This window comes from Phoca vitulina, unplaced genomic scaffold (genome assembly GCF_004348235.1).
Source record: "Phoca vitulina isolate PV1807 unplaced genomic scaffold, GSC_HSeal_1.0 scaffold47, whole genome shotgun sequence".
Taxonomy (NCBI): domain Eukaryota; kingdom Metazoa; phylum Chordata; class Mammalia; order Carnivora; family Phocidae; genus Phoca; species Phoca vitulina.
Window position 1 is genome coordinate 6036565 of NW_022589750.1, and position 23390 is coordinate 6059954.

The 23390-nt window shown below is 39.7% G+C and overlaps 1 protein-coding gene across 1 annotated transcript in view; it reads left to right on the forward strand.

The window, feature by feature from the left end:
* The window catches only part of MAP2K4 (mitogen-activated protein kinase kinase 4), a 132843-nt gene that overhangs the window by 91039 nt on the left and 18414 nt on the right, over positions 1–23390 (forward strand). Inside the window, exons 7-8 of the mRNA XM_032431939.1 lie at positions 89–140; positions 3839–3966. Coding sequence (XP_032287830.1) covers positions 89–140; positions 3839–3966 — 180 coding nt within the window. The remainder of the gene's footprint in view (positions 1–88; positions 141–3838; positions 3967–23390) is intronic.

Below are 23390 nucleotides of genomic sequence, written 5' to 3' on the forward strand. Positions count from 1 at the left end.
CTCCTAGAGCTGTTACCTGTGATAAGCTGCGTGCTGTGTGACTAAAAGGATACTGATTATTCACCCCATCTTTGCTTTTTCTCCCCAGACTGTGAAAGCACTAAACCACTTAAAAGAAAACTTGAAAATCATTCACAGAGGTGGGTATGAATTCTTTTTTATAGATTAGAAATTAGTATTTTTCCTTAAAAAAAGAAATTATTATTTTTCCTTAATAGGAAAACATTATTGAAAATTGCAGTGTCTCTTTATGAGCTTTCCTGAAATACGTGTTTTGTTTTGTTTATTTTTAAAGATTTTATTTATTTATTTGACAGAGACAGCAAGAGAGGGAACACAAGTAGGGGAAGTGTGAGAGGGAGAAGCAGGCTTCCTGCTGAGCAGGGCGCCCGCTGCGGGGCTTCATCCCAGGACCCCGAGATCATGACCTGAGCCAAAGGCAGATGCTTAATGACTGAGCCACCCAGGCGCCCATGAAATATTTGTATTTTTAACAAAGCATATTATATGTACCCTACCCTAACACTATTATTATTTTTTTTCCCTAAAGCTTTTGTTATTAATTTAGGGTATTTTTTTTTCCTTTGAGATTCTATAAATTTCAGCTTAACTTATTAGTATATTGAGCTTAGAAATTGAAACAGATGTTGCTGCAAGGTTCTTCTTACTCTTAGTTGAAAAACAATTATTCATTTACTTGATAGATAATGTTTCTCTGTGTATACAAATGGGCCCAAAGGTGGTCCTGGGGACATTCAGAGGATCTGGAGGATGGTACCTGGAGCATTTTAAAGGCATGCTACTGTCCTTTTCAGGTGTTTCTTCTTTACTATAGAGGATATTTTTGCAAATAGAGATGCTTTAATTATTGTACATTGAAATTCTTCTAAAGTGTTTCTATTTGTGAGAACAGTGATCTTGGACTTGTTGGACACAGGTCCAAATATAATTTGATGTAGATTTATTGGAAGCCAGTGGGAATCATGAAATTAATTCAGCAGATAGATTAAATAGTTGCTCTTTTTATTACTATGCTAGACTCGGGGTAGTGGGATGGTGGCTTTGAAGAGGCACATAAGTTCACTTTCCTCAGGAAACTTGTAATGGAGAAACCCAAGACAATACACGACAGTGTGGGATTCAGCCTGACAATAAATAGAACAAAAAGTAAAAGGTTGTATTCAGAGAAGTGAAAAGCCTTACATTCTAGGAAACATAGTTTCTAGTGGTTAAAGAAATTAATAATTGGTGCATTTATTTAAGTAATTTTAGTTTGGGGTTAACTCAAGACCACTGAAATTAGTTAACCTTGAACATCAGAATATTTCACTTAATTTTGCTTTGGCTTAATGCTTGCTAAAAATAATTTTAGATAGACTTCTCATTTTCTCTTTTGACCTAAAATCATGTAGAGTTAGGTCCCTAAACAAAATTATTTTGTTCTTCTTGTAGTTCATTGCATTCTTGTTTTGGGATTTTTTCCTTCCTTTTTGACTGTTTTGCACTTGGGAGTAGTATTACCTTTAGGGCATTTAACGATTACCTTGGAGATACTTGTCAATCACAGGAAAGCACTAAGATGGTGACGGAGGAGTAACTGAATAAATGGAAAAGCTTCAAAAATAACTTTGGTTTTCCTATTAATAAATAAAATGATGAATTTATAGCAGCCTTTTTTAAAAAAAAGATTTTATTTATTTATTTGAGAGAGAGGGAGCACAAATAGGGGAAGGGGCAGAGGGAGAGGGACAAGCAGACACCCCGCTGAGCAGACGCTTAACCGACTGAGCCACCCAGACGCCCCAATATAGCAGTCTTTTTATTAATTAGGATCAGTTAGCTTTTTTGCTACAGTTAAGAGTGCTTTTGATCACGAGTTACAAAAAATCCTGGTAACTGCCTTAAACTTCAAGGAAATTCACTATCTGTCCTAACAAGCCCAAGGATAGGGTGGCTCCAGGCACAGTATGTTTAGGGCTTAAGCACCCTTCCTTTGGTTCTACCTTTCTTAATACGTTGGCTCCATCCTCAGGGTGGTAATGACCAAAGCAAGTCCCCAGTGTCACATGTAGACATGACAGCCTCCTGGAGAAGCGCTCCCTCTTCCTGTGTGGCTGTCTTAGGAGCCGGGACATCTTCCTTACATCGCTCTAATGTTTTCTCTTGTCTCATTCACCAGAATCGCTTCATGCCCTTACCCTAAACTGGTTCCTGGCAGGGAGCATCAGGCGATCCTGATAGGCTTGGACCAGTCACACCTCGGTTTGGGGAGGTGTGGTTATGGCTACATGGAGGAGGGGATCCCTCCATAAAATCAAATGCAGGTCCCATTAGAAGGGATGGGGTTGGTGGGTAGGATGGGTGCTTGATAGGCAGTCAGCATGGTCAGTGATGGCAGGAGACCTTTTCTGGATTTTTTTGTAGATCCCCTTCTGAGTTATAGACAGATGTTTTTTTATCTTGTATTTATTTGTATCCTTTTTATTCATTGAGCCATGACAGTGACAATGAAATGTATAGAAGCATTGAGACAGGGATGGAGAATTCATGAGCAAAGGGGGAGAATTGACGGACAGTTGGATTAGTACATACTGGTGGTGAGCTCATGGTCAGTGAGGGAGTGAAAATGAATCTCAAGGACGACTGGAAGAAAAGGTTGGTTGGGGGAAACCTGATGAAGTCCTCTAAGGTCAGAAAAAATCTCTCAAGGAGAAATAGTTATTAAGTGGATGCATTTATTGAATACAAATAAAGTTCAGGTACTGTAAAAGGTGTTTTAATTTCCAGAGTCCTATGAATTAGCAATCGTTTTCATTTTGTAGATGACAAAATTGTGGTTGCTGAGTCAAAGTTGAGTAGCTTGCCTCAGGTTACACTGTGAATTTTGGACCCAGATTCTGAACCTTTGCTTCTCTGATCCCAAAGCTGTGGTCTTTTAGATGTACTGGATTGGATACTTTCCTAAGTTAGATAAAACTCGATTTTAACTAAATTGTGGGTGTATAATTTGTATAGTTTGCATTTAGGTGGATAGTCTTTGACATACTCTAAAGTAACTTGGTGTACTCTTATAGATTAAATTCATTCTTCATAATTTGACCAGTAGGTAATGAATTTGAAGCAAGTAAATGAATATTAAGTCTTTTTTTTTTATTTTTTATTTTATTTTATTTTTTTTTAAGATTTTATTTATTTATTTGAGACAGAATGAGAGAGAGAGAGAGAGAGAGAGAGCACATGAGAGGGGGGAGGGTCAGAGGGAGAAGCAGGCTCCTTGCTGAGCAGGGAGCCCGATGCGGGACTCGATCCAGGGACTCCAGGATCATGACCTGAGCCAAAGGCAGTCGCTTAACCAACTGAGCCACCCAGGCGCCCCAAGTCTTTTTTTTTTAAAGATTTATTTATTTATTTATTTATTTATTTGTGTGAGAGAAAGAGAGCATGAGCAGAGGGGAAGCAGACTCCCAGCTGAGCAGGGAGCCCGACGTGGGGCTTGATCCCAGCACCCTGAGATCACGGCCTGAGCTGAAAGCAGATACTTAACCTACTGAGCCTCCCAGGCGCCCCAGTATAGCAGTCTTTTGATGAAAATGAAGAAAGCATTATAGAATGCCTGCATTTATTGGGAAGTATTTTTGATACTGAGTTTTTAAACATTGGCAGTCAGAGCACTGTTTCCTCATTTTTCCTCATCTTCTTATACGTCTGAATTTTAAGGATTTGATCACTTAATCTCGTCTAAGGTTTTTTGGTATTTTTGCTTAACGCAGTTCAGAATGTAGCTCATTTGATCGATCACTTGTACACGAAATGACATCTGTCTCTCTCTCTCTCGCAGATATCAAACCTTCCAATATTCTTCTGGACAGGAGTGGAAATATTAAGCTCTGTGACTTTGGCATCAGCGGACAGCTGGTGGACTCCATTGCCAAGACAAGAGATGCCGGGTGTAGGCCATACATGGCAGTAAGTGCAAAGGCCAGACCTTCCTGCTTGGTAGTCTTTGCCCAGAGAGCCTGTGCCCTTGGGTGTTCTCCTTCTAAGGGGTCTGCCATTGGTCATGCAGTTTCACCATATTAGAATATTTTCCTCTACCCTAAAAACCAAACTGAGGTTCTAGCTTCTCCACGAAACTATGATATTATCCCAGTGAACTCCTGTTTCATTGTCTTACTCTGTTTCACTCATCCACTAGATGGTTGATTAGTTCTCAGAAGGCCTCCATGTTTCCAGCACCCCATATGCTCTCATGACTGTCGTAGATAACATTGTAGGATCAGGGATAGTATGGATCATGTGTCCACATCATCCATTAACACATAGAAAATGTGGCTTAAGCCACTCAGTGGTGCTTCTCTTCCAGTTGGAGAATGGGAGACTGGAGTTCCCAGAGTTCCTAACAGAACTCAGTACGACTCAGAATCTGAGGCTATGTTCTGAATATTGTTGTCCCTTCCTTAGAGGTGGATGAAGCACACTGACAGATTCAGGGGCGGAGGTCTGGGGCATCTGCCAACCTAGAACCTGTTTCGCCTCAGGGAGACAGACTTACACTAGCCTTTGACACGTGTCACACTCCTCTTACCCCAGCACGTATGCTGTGCCTACAGGCTGGATTTTGATCTGTATCTGGTTGGAAATTTAGTGTCTGTATTTTAAGCACTTCCCTTAGGTGTTGGTATCTTCTTTAATGTGTCCGTGGTTCTTTGGGGACCAGCACGCTGCTCTTAAGTGGTGACACATAGGCTCTGCAGACTGAGACATTTCAGTCAGCAGCTCCGGCGGCAGTGTTCGTGGACCTGTGTGTGCATGCACGCACGCGTGTGCGTACAAAAAGGGACTTCCATCTAAAGTTTGGGCTTTTTGATGTTGACTGGTGAGGCAGATTATTGGGAAAATTTGGAAGGTCTTGCATTCATTATGATATTAGGGGGTAAATGGAACAACAATTTCAAAAGCAAGAAATAAAACATATTAAACACGGAGCATTTGGGAAGTCATACAATTTACACATTTAGTGATGATGCCCTGAGAATTAACTAGAAGCTGTTATTACACTTGTAGGGCTTGTCACAGTACTGAGGTTGACTAAGGGTTTTTGCTGTGTGACACTAAGAATTATGTTTGATTTATGCAGGGTTTTTTGTTTTTTGTTTTTTTAAGATTTTATTTATTTACTTGAGACACAGAGAGAGAGCATGAGCACACACGAGCAGGGGGAGGGGCAGAGGGAGAAGCAGACTCCGCACAGAGCAGGGAGCCTGACGTGGGGCCCCATCCCAGGACCCTGAGATCATGACCTAAGCCAAAGGCAGACCCTTACCTGACTGAGCCACCCAGGTGCCCCTGATTTATGCAGGTTTTAAAAATGTAACTGCAGCCCAGCTAGAGCTGAATGTTTGAATTCAGGTAACTTTAAGAGAGAAGTAGACTTTCAGTTTTTGTGTAGAAATAAGGTTAACAGGCCCAGGAGGGGTAGGGCTTTTCTTTCCCTGCTAAGCTTCTTCAGCCTTGGAGTCAGCAGGCTGATAATAAACTCTCTCTCTGCCTCTGATCTTTATTGGACTAAATGAAATGCTTCTTTCCATTCTAGTCTTTCAAGGCCGTATAGATGGACAAGAGCGATTGGCATTCTTTTTATTACAAGCCTTGTGGTTACTTGACTCTTCTTTGATGCACCTTGACCATAGGTCTCAGAAATGTATCTTGTCTTTTTATTTAAGATTTATTATTTGTCTTTAGTCTATAGGAATTACGATTTCTTTTTACATTATTTAACATGAAGATGTATAAAATGTAGAGTCGAAACACAAGTTTTTCCATAAACCAATGGTTAATGTTAACATTTTGGGGCCTCCGCACCTGCTCATCTAGGTGTGTGTGTATGTATGCAGATGTGTCTGTGTGTGTTCTGGGCCATTTGAAAGTAAGTTGCAGATATCATGAATTTCATCCCAAACGCTTCTGCTTCTGCGTGTATCTCCCATGGAAAAGAGTAATCGTCTGTATAACCACAATACCGTGACCACACCTAAAACAGAAACCTAAAGTAATGAACAAGAATTTCATGGCATCACCTGATACATTGTTCAGACACAGATTTCCCAGGCATGTCCCACATTCCGGATTTATCTGATTATCGTTCCCTCATGAGGAGTTTCAGGCTGTATATTTTTTCAGGATGGATACTTCGTAGGCGATGGGCAATTCGTATTGCATCACATTGCAAAGCACATCATGTTAGGTTAGTTCACTAATTGTAATGCTTATAGACGTGCTTTTTTTTTTTTTTCCTTTTAAGCAGTTGAGACATTTGTAAAACAGAAACTCATTTTCTCAATTTTTTTTCTTTGTTCCTCTTCTCCAATTGAGTAATTGATGATCTTTTCATCTTCGAAGGATTCCTTCACACACTAGCCTCGCATGCTTCCCCTCTGCTGTGCTCCAACATGAGGTCACACCAGCTTCCCTATCTTCGAGCAGCATTTCCTCTTGTACCTCTTCTCCTTCTGTGATAGAAGCCCATCTGTATTAGTTTGTAAGATAACTTAGTCTTAATTGGTAGTAGAAGTAGGAACTCGTTTCATAGCAGTACTTTCTGAAATACGTCAATTCATTTATCTTGGGCATTTCTCAAACCCTGACATAATCTCCTCTTAAAATAGATACAGCCTATTAGGCATGAAAATCTAATCAAGTTCTGTCTCATCAACATCGGGAAATTGTTGATGTTTGTGTCCTCTTTTGATCTTTGTTCAACAAATTGGGTAATACACATTCATTCATTCATATTCTCTCTGGTTTCAAAGAACTTGATTCTTCAGGATATAATTTTCATTTTCCACTTGTATATAAGACTGAAACAGTGGTATTCACTTTTTTCCCTTTGGAAGACCATTCACGTTTTCAAAGTGTCTGGTAAAGAAATAATTTACCAGTTCCTATAACACTTATTTTTGTTGGGAGGCTTCTATGACAAACTCCGTTTCTTTGCTTGTTATGAGTCTATCCAGATTTTCTAATTCTTCTGAGTCAGTTTTGGTAATTTGTGTGCTTTTAGGAATTTTTCCATTCCATCTGACTTTGTCTTATAAGTGCAATGTCTGTGCTTCCTCAGGTAGTTTCTAGTTTCTCTTCATGTTTCCAGTGAGTGGGTCATACTTTCCAGTTTCTTTGCGTGCTTTGTATTTTTGTGTGGTAAGAAACTGGACATTTTGGATATTAAAATGTGGTGATTCTGGGAGGTGCCTGGGTGGCTTAGTCAGTTAAGCTTCCGACTCTTGGTTTCAGTTTAGGCCGTGATTTCAGGGTCTTGAGATCGAGCCCCTCGCTGGGCTCTGTGCCAGTGGGGAGTCTCCTTGAGATTCTCTCTCCCTCTGCCCGTCCCCCCCTCCCCCACTCTCACGTGTTCTCTCTCTTAAATAAGTAAATAAAATGTAATTTTGGAATTAAATTATTAATTCTGGAAATGAAATATGATGATTCTTCCCCTCTCCTCATCGTTTTTGTTTTGTTCCTTTCTGTGAGATGTAGCTATTTCTCTAGTGATTTTTTCCTTACAGCCTTGTTTTAAAGTTTGTATTCTTACTCCTATGTGGTCTCTGATGTGTTTTCTTAGCTTGTGTTCAGCTAGTGTTTTGACAGTTTTGTTTTTTATTTTCTTAGGGGTTTTTTTGGATACCAGGACACAAAAAGAAAAAAATCCATTAAGAAAACAAAGGGAAAAAAAACCCCCAAATATTCCAGTCTTTGCAGATTGGCTTTGTGCTTGGCCCTCCTGCTTAGCCCAACCATTTACAAACCTGCCTTCACTTCTACTTCTTACTTGCCCTGAGTCTGTAGATCAGCCAGAGGTTACAGCTTAAGTTCTTCTCAGGTCTTTCTGAGTGTGTGTCCTGCCCTGGGCATGCACATGGCTTTCTGAATCTCTCCGTATACACAGGTGGTTTTGAATGGCTTAATTTTCCAAAGAGACTCTGCCGTCTACTTTTCCCACCATACTTCTGGTGCTCTCATATATCTCTGTCCTCATCTTTTGCCCCAGCCGTCTGAGGGTCATTCATTTGCCTTACAGCGTTTTCGAGGAATGTCCTCGGCGTTTCTGCCTTGAGTGAGTTCCAAGTTAGGCAGAACAGAGGTGGACACCACACCTAGTCTTCATCGCCCCGAGACAGGTTGGAACCGACAAACACAGTTCTGCTCTACTCCCTCTTCCCTCTGGACCCAGGGCCCAGGGTCCGACCCTGAGAACACCGGCTGCCATCTTCAAGACTCCTGTGGAACTGGAGCACGGATTGGGACGGGGTCAAGTAAAAATGCTGCAGACGTTTCTTACCATTTTTAAGTTGGCTTGTTCTTGATTCATTGTTTGCTTGGCCATTAGAAACTTTGGATTTTTGTCCAGAATTCTGACAGAGTTGGTTATGTCTATAGTTTTTGCTTTATTTTTTTGTGTTTCTTTGGAGGGATGGTCCCTTGGAGATACCTGCTCTGCTGTTTTCGCTGTGGTCACTCTATATATCATTTTTAGTGAAGGCAGTGTGGTTTCACACAAATCCTGTTCGAATAACTGGGAGATAGCATACAAAGTGGGTTTTTAAAAATTTTATTTCTGGATGACACGTTATGGGTATTTTATCAAGAAAGCTTTCTAGGGCCAGATAACTAAGTAGGAATCACCATGTGCCATTCTTAGTGGTATAGATGCATCATGTATATTAGCACACTAATTAAAAATACCGAGAAAAATCTCAACAAAGAAACATCTTTTCTAAATCTAGCATTCCCCAAGTATTTGTCAGTGGAACCCACTTCATTTTTTAGCCTGCCTGTTAATAACTAGAAGAGATTCTAGTCTATGGAAAACAGCTTATTCAGTAGTGTTATAAATTACGTAACTGTCTCAATTAGGCTTTTCATTTGGAAAAAATAAGTTTTCTTCAGGGTAGTTAGTTATTGGTTTTACAGCTTCGTCAATCAGTTACATTCCAGTTCTTGGTTTAAAAATTGAAGACTTCAAACCACAGTGAGGTACCACCTCATACTCACTAGGATGGCTCGAATCAACAAGTGAGAAACCACCACGTGTTGTTGGAGGTGTGGAGACATGGGAGCCCTCCCACACTGCTGGTGGGAGGATGCAGCCACTTGGGAAAAAGATGCTGGCAGTTCCTCAAACATTTCAACGTACAAGTACAATAGGACCCAGTAAATTGGACTCCCAGGTATATACCCAAGAGAAATGAAAGCACATGTCCACACAGAAACTTGTGCATGAGCGCATGAATGTATAAGAGCCAAAAGGTCGAAATAACTCGAACGTCCATCAGTGGATGAATGTGCAAACAAGATGTGGTCTGTGTGTACAAGGGAATATTACTCAGTGTTAAACCAAAACCAAGTACCGGTCCATGCTGACATGGGTAGACCTTGACGATGCTAAGTGGGAGCAGCCAGCTGTAGAAGATCACATACTCTGATTGCATTCATGTGGAAGTCCAGAGTAGTGAAACCTATAGTGACAGAGAGTAGATTAGTAGGTCTGCTGGTGGGGGCGGTTGTAGTACAGTGAGGTGGTGATGGCCAAAGGTGTGGGGTGGGGGAAGGTTCTAGAACTGACTGGTCATGGTTGCCCAGCTCTGGGAATATAGGAAAAGCCACTGAATTGAGTGCTTCCAATGGGTGAATTGTATGGTGTGTGGATTATATCTCAGGAAAGCTGTTTAAAAAACAGCAACCGAAGGCCACCCTTCTTTGAGTCAGTAGTGAGTCTGCGCTTGGGCACACAGTCCTGGAGAATTTTGACTTCGCAGAAATCAAGCTTAGGAAACACTATCCAGCAACATTGCCGTCATCTTTGGAAATGTGGATTTGTGGTTGAGTAACCAATACCCTTTCTTTGTTCAGCAGTTTGAATGCTTATTTCTGAATGTTAGAAAACAACAGCCCCACCCACCCCATCTTGGGTGTTAAGTCCATGATGATTTTCTTTCTTTCTTTTTTTTTTAAGATTTTATCTATTTATTTGAGAGAGAGCTAGAGAACACAAAGCGGGGAGGGGCAGAGGGAGAAGCAGACTCCCCACTGAGCAGGCAGCCCAACATATGGGGCTCCATCCAGGACCCTGGGATCATGACCTGAACCGAAGTCAGGCGCTTAACTGACTGAGCCACCCAGGCACCCCAATGATGGTTTTTTTCTAAGAAGAGCTTTCTACTTTAATTTTGAATTTCTTAAAGATTCTTAACATTTTTTGCTTAGTAAAACATTTTGGAATAATCGGGGAAAGAGTCCAGATCCGATTTTTTTTCTCCCTTGAATGCATATATATGCGCATTCCCAAATGAGGCTCACGTGTCACTTTTTCTGTTTGTACCCATAACTTTGAGATGAACAGCTTATACCCAGTGGCTTGATATTTTCACTTCTGGTGACTTTGAAATCCCATCTCATTATGCCTGTTTTTAAAAAGGTTAAATGAAATAACTCTACATTTGAAGAACTCTACTATTAAGAGTTTTGTAAATGTGTTTCTTATTGGAAGATTATATCCCTGTTCAATACATAAAAGATAAAATACAGACTTTTAAAATGGAGAATTAATTACCCATCATTCATTCATAAAGGGAAAAAATTGGTGTAGGCATATGTCCTGCTACATTTTTATGTAAATTTAATCTTATTACACATATGCTTTTTATCTGCTCTGTACATTTACAGGCATGTTTCCAGGCTGATGCATCTTCATATAAAATGAATTTAGCCAGTAAAAATTAACTGACTTCCTATTTTTGCCTGCTTGCGGATTTTTTTTTTTTTTTTTTTTTTAGTGTTTTGTTATTCTAAATATTGCTACAAAATTTTTAAGCTATGTCTTCACACAACTCTTTTCTATATTCCCTTGGCTATAAAAGGTTCATGCCTCTCGAGACCTTTGGGGAAACAATGTACGATCGAAAGGGGTGTGTTTTTTTTTGTTTGGTTTTTTTTTTTAAGTTAGTTTCTGTTTATTTTTTACTATATTTTACCATTATCTACACGTGAAGTTTTTTTTACATCTACTATATCTGAATAATAGAAATACTGTATAAGCACGCACTACTACTATACAACCATACACTACTGCACATCTCTTTTCAACTCTGGCATTTAGTGATGTCACATTTGTAGCTTGAAATCAGCTATGGTGGGAGTAATTACATCACAGGATCAGCAATTATACGAACTAGGGTTTTGGTGGTTTTTTTTTTTTTTTCATTTTTTTATTGTTATGTTAATCCCCATACATTACATCATTAGTTTTAGATGTAGTGTTCCATGATTCATTGTTTGTGCATAACACCCAGTGCTCCATGCAGAACGTGCCCTCCTCAATACCCATCACCAGGCTAACCCATCCTCCCACCCCCCTCCCCTCTAGAACCCTCAGTTTGTTTTTCAGAGTCCATCGTCTCTCATGGTTCTTCTCCCCCTCCGATTTCCCCCCTTCATTCTTCCCCTCCTGCTACATTCTTCTTCTTCTTTTTTTTTTTCTTAACATATATTGCATTATTTGTTTCAGAGGTACAGATCTGAGATTCAACAGTCTTGCACAATTCACAGCACTTACCAGAGCACAGACCCTCCCCAGTGTCTATCACCCAGTCACCCCATCCCTCCCACCCCACCCCCCACTCCGGCAACCCTCAGTTTGTTTCCTGAGATTAAGAATTCCTCATATCAGTGAGGTCATATGATACATGTCTTTCTCTGTTTGACTTATTTCGCTCAGCATAACACCCTCCAGTTCTATCCACGTCGCTGCAAATGGCAAGATCCCATTCCTTTTGATGGCTGCATAATATTCCATGGTATATATATACCACATCTTCTTTATCCATTCATCTGTCGATGGACATCTTGGCTCTTTCCATAGTTTGGCTATTGTGGACATTGCTGCTATAAACATCGGGGTGCACATACCCTTTCGGATTCCTACCCCTTCGGATTCCTAAATACAGTAGTGCAATTGCTGGATCATATGGTAGCTCTATTTTCAACTTTTTGAGGAACCTCCATACTGTTTTCCAGAGTGGCCACACCAGCTTGCATTCCCACCAACAGTGTAGGAGGGTTCCCCTTTCTGCGCATTCCCACCAACATCTGTCATTTCCTGACTTGTTAATTTTAGCCATTCTGACTGGTGTGAGGTGGTATCTCACTGAGGTTTTGATTTGGATTTCCCTGATGCCGAGCGATATTGAGCACTTTTTCATGTGTCTGTTGGCCATTTGGATGTCTTCTTTGGAAAAATGTCTGTTCATGTCTTCTGCCCATTTCTTGATTGGATTCTTTGTTCTTTGGGTGTTGAGTTTGGTAAGTTCTTTGTAGATTTTGGATACTAGCCCTTTATCTGATATGTCATTTGCAAATATCTTCTCCCATTCTGTCGGTTGTCTTTTGGTTTTGTTGACTGTTTCCTTTGCTTTGCAAAAGCTTTTAATCTTGATGAAGTCCCAATAGTTCATTTTTGCCCTTGCTTCCCTTGCCTTTGGCGATGTTTCTAGGAAGAAGTTGCTGCAGCTGAGGTCGAAGAGGTTGCTGCCTGTGTTCTCCTTTAGGATTTTGATGGACTCCTGTCTCACATTGAGGTCTTTCAACCATTTGGAGTCTATTTTTGTGTGTGGTGTAAGGAAATGGTCCAGTTTCATTCTTCTGCATGTGGCTATCCAATTTTCCCAACACCATTTGTTGAAGAGACTGTCTTTTTTCCATTGGACATTCTTTCCTGCTTTGTCAAAGATTAGTTGACCATAGAGTTGAGGGTCCATTTCTGGGCTCTGTATTCTGTTCCATTGATCTATGTGTCTGTTTTTGTGCCAGTACCATACTGTCTTGATGATGACAGCTTTGTAATAGAGCTGGAAGTCCGGAATTGTGATGCCGCCAGCTTTGCTTTTCTTTTTCAACATTCCTCTGGCTATTCGGGGTCTTTTCTGGTTCCATACAAATTTTAGGATTATTTGTTCCATTTCTTTGAAAAAAGTGGATGGTATTTTGATGGGGATTGCATTGAATGTGTAGATTGCTCTAGGTAGCATTGACATCTTCACAATATTTGTTCTTCCAACCCATGAGCATGGAACGTTTTTCCATTTCTTTGTGTCTTCCTCAATTTTTTTCATGAGTATTTTATAGTTTTCTGAGTACAGATCCTTTGCCTCTTTGGTTAGATTTATGCCTAGGTATCTTATGGTTTGGGGTGCAATTGTAAATGGGATCGACTCCTTAATTTCTCTTTCTTCTGACTTGTTGTTGGTGTATAGGAATGCCACTGACTTCTGTGCATTGATTTTATATCCTGCCACTTTACTGAATTCCTGTATGAGTTCTAGCAGTTTTGGGGTGGAGTCTTTGGGGTTTTCCACATAAAGTATCATATCATCTGCAAAGAGTGAGAGTTTGACTTCTTCTTTGCCGATTTGGATGCCTTTGATTTCTTTTTGTTGTCTGATTGCTGTGGCTAGGACTTCTAATACTATGTTGAATAGCAGTGGTGATAGTGGACATCCCTGCTGCATTCCTGACCTTAGGGGGAAAGCTCTCAGTTTTTCCCCATTGAGAATGATATCCGCTGTAGGTTTTTCATAGACGGCTTTTATGATATTGAGGTATGTACCCTCTATGCCTATAATCTGAAGCGTTTTGATTAAGAAAGGATGCTGTACTTTGTCAAATGCTTTTTCTGCATCTATTGAGAGGATCATATGGTTCTTGCTCTTTCTTTTGTTAATGTATTGTATCACGTTGATTGATTGCGGATGTTGAACTTGCAGCCCAGGGATAAATCCCACTTGGTCGTGGTCAATAATCCTTTTAATGTACTGTTGGATCCTATTGGCTAGTATTTTGGTGAGAATTTTTGCATCCACGTTCATCAGGGATATTGGTCTGTAGTTCTCCTTTTTGATGGGGTCTTTGGTTTTGGGATCAAGGTAATGGTGGCCTCATAAAATGAGTTTGGAAGTTTTCCTTCCATTTCTATTTTTTGGAACAGTTTCAGAAGAATAGGTATTAATTCTTCTTGAAATGTTTGGTAGAATTCCCCTGGGAAGCCATCTGGCCCTGGGCTTTTGTTTTTTGGGAGATTTTTGATGACTGCTTCAATTTCCTTAGTGGTTATAGGTCTGTTCAGGTTTTCTATTTCTTCCTGGTTCAGTTTTGGTAGTTGATACATCTCTAGGAATGCATCCATTTCTTCCAGGTTATCGAATTTGCTGGCATAGAGTTGCTCATAATATGTTCTTATAATTGTTTGTATTTCTTTGGTGTTGGTTGTGATCTCTCCTCTTTCATTCATGATTTTGTTGATTTGGGTCATTTCTCTTTTCTTTTTGATAAGTCTGGCCAGGGGTTTATCAATCTTGTTAATTCTTTCAAAGAACCAGCTCCTAGTTTCGTTGATCTGTTCTACTGTTCTTTTAGTTTCTATTTCACTGATTTCTGCTCTGATCTTTATTATTTCTCTTCTCCTGCTGGCTTTAGGCTTTATTTGCTGTTCTTTCTCCAGCTCCTTTAGGTGTAGGGTTAGGTTGTGTACTTGAGACCTTTCTTGTTTCTTGAGAAAGGCTTGTATTCCTATATACTTTCCTCTTAGGACTGCCTTTGCTGCATCCCAAAGATTTTGAATAGTTGTGTTTTCATTTTCATTGGTTTCCATGAATTTTTTTAATTCTTCTTTAATTTCCTGGTTGACCCATTCATTCTTCAGTAGGATGCTCTTTAGCCTCCGTGTATTTGAGTTCTTTCTGACTTTCCTCGTGTGATTGAGTTCTAGTTTCAAAGCATTGTGGTCTGAAAATAGGCAGGGGATGATCCCAATCTTTTGGTACCGGTTGAGACCTGATTTATGACCTAGGATGTGATCTATTCTGGAGAATGTTCCATGGGCACTAGAGAAGAATGTGTATTCCATTGCTTTGGGATGGAATATTCTGAATATATCTCTGAAGTCCATTTGGTCCAGTGTGTCATTTAAAGCCTTTATTTCCTTTTTGATCTTTTGCTTAGATGATCTGTCCATTTCAGTGAGGGGGGTGTTAAAGTCCCCCAGTATTATTGTGTTGTTGTCGATGTGTTTCTTTGCTTTTGTTATTAATTGCCTTATATAATTGGCTGCTCCCATGTTAGGGGCATAGATATTTACAATTGTTAGATCTTCTTGTTGGATAGACCCTTTAAGTAGGATATAGTGTCCTTCCTCATCTCTTATTACAGTCTTTGGTTTAAAATCTAATTTGTCTGATCTAAGGATTGTCACCCCTGCTTTCTTTTGGTGTCCATTAGCATGGTAAATGGTTTTCCACCCCCTCACTTTCAATCTGGGGGTGTCTTTGGGTCTAAAATGAGTCTCTTGCAGACAGCATATCGATGGGTCTTGTTTTTTAATCCAATCTGATAGCCTGTGTCTTTTGATTGGGGCATTTAGCCCATTTACGTTCAGGGTAACTATTGAAAGATAAGAATTTAGTGCTATTGTATTGCCTGTAAGGTGACTGTTACTGTATATTGTCTGTGTTCCTTTCTGGTCTATGTTGCTTTTAGGCTCTCTCTTTGCTTAGAGGAAGGGGTGTGTTTTTTTAAATAGGTGTCATTCGGGGTTAGAGTGTTACAGTTTTATCTTTGTTGAGTTGATAGGCCAGAATGGGATTTGTGAAAAATTTCCTGGGATTTTTGTTATGTATTTTAAAATCATTGAGAAAATTAGATACTTTTGTATTTTTTCTTATATTTGGCCACTTTTATATACTAAACTTTGCCCATTTTTCTATGAGGATGCTAATGAGAACTTTAACCCTTTTCTTATTAGGTTACATATGTTTTCCCAGAAGTTGTCCTTTGTCTTGAAATTTTACATATTTTGTGGTTGAACTGCAGAAATAGAAAAATTCCATGTGGTGAGCTTATCAGTGTTACCTTTATGGTTTCTGGCTGTTAGCATGTCTTGAAAGATCTTTCTTATGCCAAGATTAGACATGGTTGCAGAGTCACATTGGAGTACCTAAGTTTAGGCTTTTGTTTTTTACATTTTAGGTTTTTAATCCTGCTGTGAATAGTGTTGGTGTGTTAGTAAGGGGGAAGAGTGTAACTTTTCTCCCCACAGATGGTTAACCAGTTAAGAATTTTTTAAAACTTTTATTTATTTTTATTTTTATTTATTTTTAAAGATTTTATTTAATTATTTGAGAGAGGGAGAGCATGAGCTGGAGGGAGAGGGAGAGAGAATATGAAGCAGACTCCTCGCTGAGCACAGAGCCTGACACGGGGCTCAATCCCATAACCCTGAGATCAAGACCTGAGCTGAAACCAAGAGTCGGATGCTTAGCTGACTGAGCCACCCACGAGCCCCCCCCCTTTTTTTCTTAATTCAAGAATAATTAACATACAGTGATGTTAGTCTCAGGTGTATAATATAATGACTCGACAATTCTATGCATTATTCAGTGCTCATGGCGACAAGTGCCCTGTTATAATCCCCTTCACCTATATATATATATATTTTTTAAGATTTCATTTATTTATTCATGAGAGACAGAGAGAGAGGCAGAGGCAGAGGGAGAAGCAGGTTCCCCGCGGAGCAGGGAGCCCGATGCGGGACTCGATCCCAGGACCCTGGGATCATGACCTGAGCCAAAGGCAGACGCTTAACCGACTGAGCCACCCAGGCATCCCTCCCCTTCACCTATAAAATAAAAATTTTGTTTTTAATTATCTGTTTATTCAAGCTCCATTGTGTAGAATTAGTACTCTTGTACTAAATTCTTGGATTTGGGACTATTTCTGGACTGTGTTGTGTCATCTTTTTGTATGTTTCATATGAACAGTGTATCATTATTAAAAATAACTCAGCAGGAATCTAATTGGCATCTCATTAGACATATAAATTCCTTTGGTTATTGCATTTTTATGTTCTTGAGTCTTTCCAATGAAGAATATGTTGTTTCTCTCTATTCTGCTGGTTATCTTAATGTTTCTTGTTAATTTTTCCTTCTTACAGGCTGTACACATTTTAAAATAAATTCTTTCAAATTTTGTCGTTATTTCTGCATACTTGTTTATACCCACTGTGTGTACTTTTTCTTCTTTTTTTTTGTTTTCAAGCCCAACGTGGGGCTTGAACTCACGACCCTGAGATCAAGACCTGAGCTAAAATCAAGAGACGGACGGTCAACCAACTGAACCACCCAGGCACCCCCTTTTTCTCCTTTTATTCTTTTTGGACCCATCCTAGTGGGTTCTTTTGCCTCCATCACTGCATTTTAACTGCTGTCATCAGAGTGAACACCGTCTTTTATGTTGCCGAAGCCTGTGGTGAGTTTTGAGTCATGATCTTCCCTTGTTTTCCTGTAATGTTTGAAATGCTGTATTCTTGAAGGACTTTTGTCACTTGGTTTCGTGACATTACGCATTCTTGGCTACCTTCCTGGCTGGCCTCTCTCTCTCTCCTGGTTCTCTAGGGCCTTCTCATCCTCCCGATCTCTTTACACTGGTGTGCCCCAGGGCTGAGTATTCAATCTCTTTTTTTCCTCTTTACCCCAATTTTTTTTAGAGTTCATCCAATCCTAAGGATTAATACTTTCTTTCTCTTTTGTTCAGCGAAGTGCAGCATCTGTCACTTAGTGGATGCTCAGGAATGATGAATGCTGATAATTTCTTTCCTGCCCACACCTCACCTATCAATTCCAAAATCATGTATCTAGTTTCCTACTTTATAACTGTTCTTAGATCCCTTAGAAGTCATAAATATAAGAAGTCCATTACTGAGTTCTTGGCCTCATCATATCACCTCTCTGCTCCCTATAAGATCTGGGGGCTGCCTCCCCCCACCCCCATTTGTCTATATTTCAGTAAATAACCAGTTCCCTCTTTCCAGTTGCTCAGGACACAGACTTGGGAGTTCCGTTTCCTTCTACTTCCCATATTCTGCATCCTGTCCATAAGCAAAGGCTTGTCTGCTTTACTTTCAAGGCATGGAACCCACCCTCTTTTTAAAAACCATGGATGTTCCTTGGCCTGGCCACTGGCATTCCTCACCTGCCTGATTGCTGCCATCTCCAGGATGGCCTCCGTGCTTAACCTTGCTCTACTACATAGTCTGTGCTCAGCAGAGCAGACGGTTGTCCTTTCCAAGCAGTTGTCACATGACACCCCCTCATCCCCACACCCTCATCGTGGGCCTACAGGCTCTGCATGATCTGGCCCTCAGCTGTCTTCCTAAATTGCCCTCATGTTACCTTCGACCTCGTTTGCCCAGCTCACTGACCTTTCTGTTCCACATGTGTATGGAAGGATAGTCTCCCCTCGGCGTCTTTTCCTTTCTCCTCTGAACTCTCTCCCCTGTGAATATTTTTAATGTGCCAGTCTTTCACTTCAGTTAGGTCTCGGAGCAGATGCTTCACTAATCCCTCCTGGACCACTGCGTCTGACATGGTGCCCTCCCTTTCTTATGTCCTGGACCCCGCTCTGCTTCGTAACTCTCATCACCACCTGATTACTGGTTTTAGTATCTGTATCTCCCAACCAGATTTTGAGCCCTTTGAGACCCGGGTCTTTGTGCCCTGCTGTGTTCTTGGGTGCTAAGACAGGTTTTTGTTGCTATTTTGAATGTAATATGGTGTGTTTTCCTACTAATTGTTGATATACAGAGGAAAGCTATTTAGATTGATACGTTAATTTTATAACCAGCCAAATTACTCATCTACCTCATTTTTTAATAGGTTTCAGACGGTACTCAAGGTACCATTCTGCAAATAATTTTGGCCTTGGCCCTCTTCATATTTATTGATCTTTCTCATACATGTGTATGTATTTACTTTTCTCATATTCTGTTGCTTTGCCTAGAACATCTAGATGTTGAATGACAATATTGATAGTAGGATTCTCGTGTTTTTTTGGACTTGAAAGCAAATGCTTTTTTTCTGATTTAAGTCTGTGTGCATTTCTGTGTGTGTGTATGTGTGTGTGTGTATGAGAGAGAGAAGAGAATGAATCAGGAACAGCTGTTAAAATTTTATTAAGTGCCTTTTTGGTATCAGTCAGTCCATGAGGACATGTTTCTTCCTGCATAGCTACTGATAGGATGATCATAGTAACATCTATTTCCTGTGCTTGAACCATTCCAGCATTTGAGAAATAATCCCTACCTGGCTCATAGTTTATATGTTTAATATATTTTTACATTTGGTATGTTAGTATTTATAATTTCTGCCTGAAAATGTTTAAGTGAGATTGGTTTATAGTTCATATAGTGAAGGTTTTATATGAGCTATGCTAGCTTTAAAAATCAAATTGGGATGATTTCCATCTTTATTTTATTCATACAGTAAAAAGTTAATGATTATCTCATGGGCAAAACATCTTTGACCTCCTCGAGCTCAAAAAAGTTTCCCCAGACTTCAGAACAACTGTGGGAGCATAGTTTTCTCTTCTTTGAGATTGAAATCCATCTTAGCCAGGAGTCTTTGAGGAAAGATAGAGAATTCTTCAAAACCTGTGAAATTTTACTATTTCCTCAGCATCAGCAAGCATGTGGGTGTGTATGCTTGTGTACATGTATACACATACGTATTTTTGTTTTCTTAGTTGTTTTAAATGTTACCTGTAAGAGCTATTTACTGGAATGTTTTTTAATATCCAAATGTGTGGTAGTTTAAACATTTGTCCACAAGTTCTTTAATACACCTCCCTTTAAAAGGTGGACACCAAGTACAGCCTGACGCATGGACTGAGCTTAGTGAGTCACTTCTAATGAAGAACATATGGCAGAAAGGACATTGTGTCCCTTCTGAGAGTAGGTCATAAAAAAGCATTGTACCTTCTTTCTTCTTTCTTCTTTGGATTGCTCACTTTGGGGAGAGCCAACTACCATGTTGTGAAGACACTTACGCAGCTTTATGAAAGACTCATTTGGTGAGGAACTAAGGCTTCCTGCCAGGAACTGTGTGAATGAGCTTGGTGACAAATCCTCCAGAACCCAGTAAAGTCGTCAGCGCTACCCAGCCTCCTGACTGTAGTCATGAGATACCCTGAGTCAGAACTGCCTATTTTTGATGGTGGTTCTGAATCACGGAAACTGTGAGATAATAATCATTTGTTGTTTTAAGCTACTAAGTTTTAGGATAATTTCTTACACATCATCGCTAACCACTACAAAGTGTTTCATTGATTCTTTTTAATCTCTTGGCTTATTACTTCACCTCAAAGCTTTGTAGCCTGTGCATTTCTGCCTTTTGGGACATACTGAGATTCTTTTTAGCATGATCAATGACCAGTTAAAAATGAAATATTGGAAAAGGCCTGTTCTGTATTATTAACTACATTTATTCCAAGAAAATTAAAGATTTGTTCAAAATCTGTTAACATTACAATTGTCAGTTTCTCCTTATTTCTTAGATTTTATTTTATATATTTCAATACAGAGTAACTTGAGTTGTGTATTTATTTTTATATATACTTTTGGATATAAAATTGTTTTATCTTTTTTTGTCGTTGTTCCTATTTTTGTTAATGTTACATATCCTATTCTCTGAGTTGATGTTTTCCTTTAACTTCATACTTTTTTTTTTTTTTAAGATTTTATTTATTTATTTGACAGAGACACAGCGAGAGCAGGAACACAAGCAGGGGGAGCGGGAGAGGGAGAAGCAGGCTTCCCGCCGAGCAGGGAGCCCGATGCAGGGCTCAATCCCAGGACTCTGGGATCATGACCTGAGCCGAAGGCAGCTGCTTAACGACTGAGCCACCCAGGCACCCCTTAACTTTATACTTTTAAAAAGCTTTTTGTTTTTCAAACCTATACTTTGGATTTAGGTTTAGGATGCAGGATCTTTAAATAATTTCGTGAATCTTAAGTATCTACTCCTCTCAAAGAATAATTTTCAAAATGTTAAAAATATTATACATACAAGTAAAGAAAGAACCTGTCAAAAATACATTTAATTCATTCATAAGAACACTGGACAGGCAGGAAGGTGAGACTAGCTCAAGAACATTTGTGTAATTCAGTAGTTATGGTCCTGAGGAGAGAACACTGGGATGGGTTCATTCAAATACAGTACTGCTCCTCATCTCCAGGTCCAGAAAGAAGTAACTTCTGGGGTTACTGAACAGAAATCATTTGCATCCCTCATGGGCAAAAATATACCAGTAATCATGTAACTTAAATGTCTGGCCCTAACGAATGATAAATATCAAGTGAAATGAAATGACACGTAAATAATCCTTGGGTAGGTTTGTTAGTGCTCCAGTGTGATCAAAAGGAAGTGAAATCCTCGTTTGACTTATTTACAGGAGTTGGGTAAGTTTTCTTAGCACACATGTGCTAGAAATCCCAGCTCTTTGGCATAAACATACAGCAGTTTCAGAAGGACATGACCACCAGAACCACAAATGGTGGGCACCCATTTTAAATATATTCTTTGGATTTTGACAAATGTAGTTACTCAGGTAATCACCTCATCAATCAAGAGATGAAGATGTCTGTCACCAAAAAAAGATCATTGGTCCTGTTTTCTGTCAGTGTCAGTTGGATTTGCTTTTCCCGGAGTTTCATCTAAATGTCATCTTACGCCATGTACTGGTTTGTGTCCTGCCTTCTTTCTCTCAGCATAATGTTTTGAAGAGCTAGCCATGCTATTGCGTGTGTTAGTTCATTCTTTTTATTGCTGAAACATTCTGCATTGTACTGATAGACCACAATTTATTCATCCATTCACCTGTGGATAGCTTGGCATTACCATGTTTTTCAGTACCTGCTGTTTCTTTGTTTATCGAGGTCGTTTGCTATCAGCAGTGTTTTGTAGTTTTCAGTGTAGGAACTCTTGAACTCTTAAATTTATTCCTAAGGAATTCATGTTTCTTGATGCTACTATTGTAAGTGGAATTTAAAAATATATTTTCCAGTATTTTTCTTTTTTTAAAAAAAGATTTTATTTATTTATTTGAGAGAGAGCAAGCGGAGAAAGGAGCAGAGGGAGAAGGACAAGCAGACTCCATGCTGAGCACAGAGCCCGACACGGGGCTTGATCCCAGGACCCCAAGATCATGACCTGAGCTGAAATCAAGAGTCAGATGCTTAACTGACTGAGCCACCCAAGCACCCCTTCCAGTATTTTTCTGTTGTTGTAGAAAAGACAGATGATTTGCATATTTTGTCATTGTGCCCTGTGTCCTTGCTAGTTTCACCATTAATTTTAGTAGGGATTTTCTGTATAAACGGTTGCAGAAGTTCAGGTGTCTGTGAGTAAAATAGTGTTTTATTTTGTTTTTTGTTTTCCTCCTTACCGTTTTGTACTGGCTCAGGACCTCCAATATAAAGCCGAGTAGAAGATACACCTTGGGGGCGCCTGGGTACCTCAGTCGGTTAAGCAGCTGCCTTCGGCTCAGGTCATGACCTCAGGGTCCTGGGATCGAGTCCCACATCGGGCTCTTTGCTCAGCGGGGAGCCTGCTTCTCCCTCTCCCTCTGCGTGCCGCTCTCCCTGCTTGTGCTGTCTCTTTCGCTCTCAAATAAATAAAATCTTAAAAAAAAAAAAAAAGTTGTACCTTGTTCCACATTTAATTAGGAAGGGAGTGTTCTGGATTTCACAGGTAAGTAAGATGTTAGCTCTCGGTGATTTTTGGATGTCCTTTGTGAAATGAAGTTTCCTTCTTTTCTCTTGGTGTGCTAAGAACTGAATTTTGAATTTTGTCAGATGCCTACATTTATTGAGATGATGATATATTTCTTCATTTTTATGTAAATATGGTGCATCACATTGTTTTTCAAGTTTTAAGTCAGTATTGTATTCCTGAGATAAACATCACTTGGTCGTGATTATTATCTCTTCACATGTTGTCAATTAGATTTTCTCATTTTTGTTAATAGTTTTTGTGTCTGTGTTTAAGAGGGTTATGAATTATGTTGTAATGTCTTTTTTTTTTTTTTTGATGTAGTGTTCCATGATTCATTATTTGTGTATAACACCCAGTGCTCCATGCAGAACGTGCCCTCTTTAATACCCATCACCAGGCTAACCCATCCCCCCACCCCTCTCCCCTCTAGAACCCTCAGTTTGTTTCTCAGAGTCCATCGTCTCTCATGGTTCGTCTCCCCCTCCGATTCCCCCCCCCCCGATTTGTAATGTCTTTATTAATAAGGTTTCTGTAAGTGATTATATTGGCCTCATACAACGTTTTTGAAAGACATTTGTGTGAGACTGGTGTTGTTTCTCCTTTGCATGGTTCAAAGAGTTCACCAGAACCCATCTGGGTTTTGACTTTTCTTCATGGGAAGGTTTTTAATAACAAATTCATTGAAAAAGTAGTTTTAAGTCTATTCACATTTCTGTATTATTTTTGATAGGTTTCATTTTC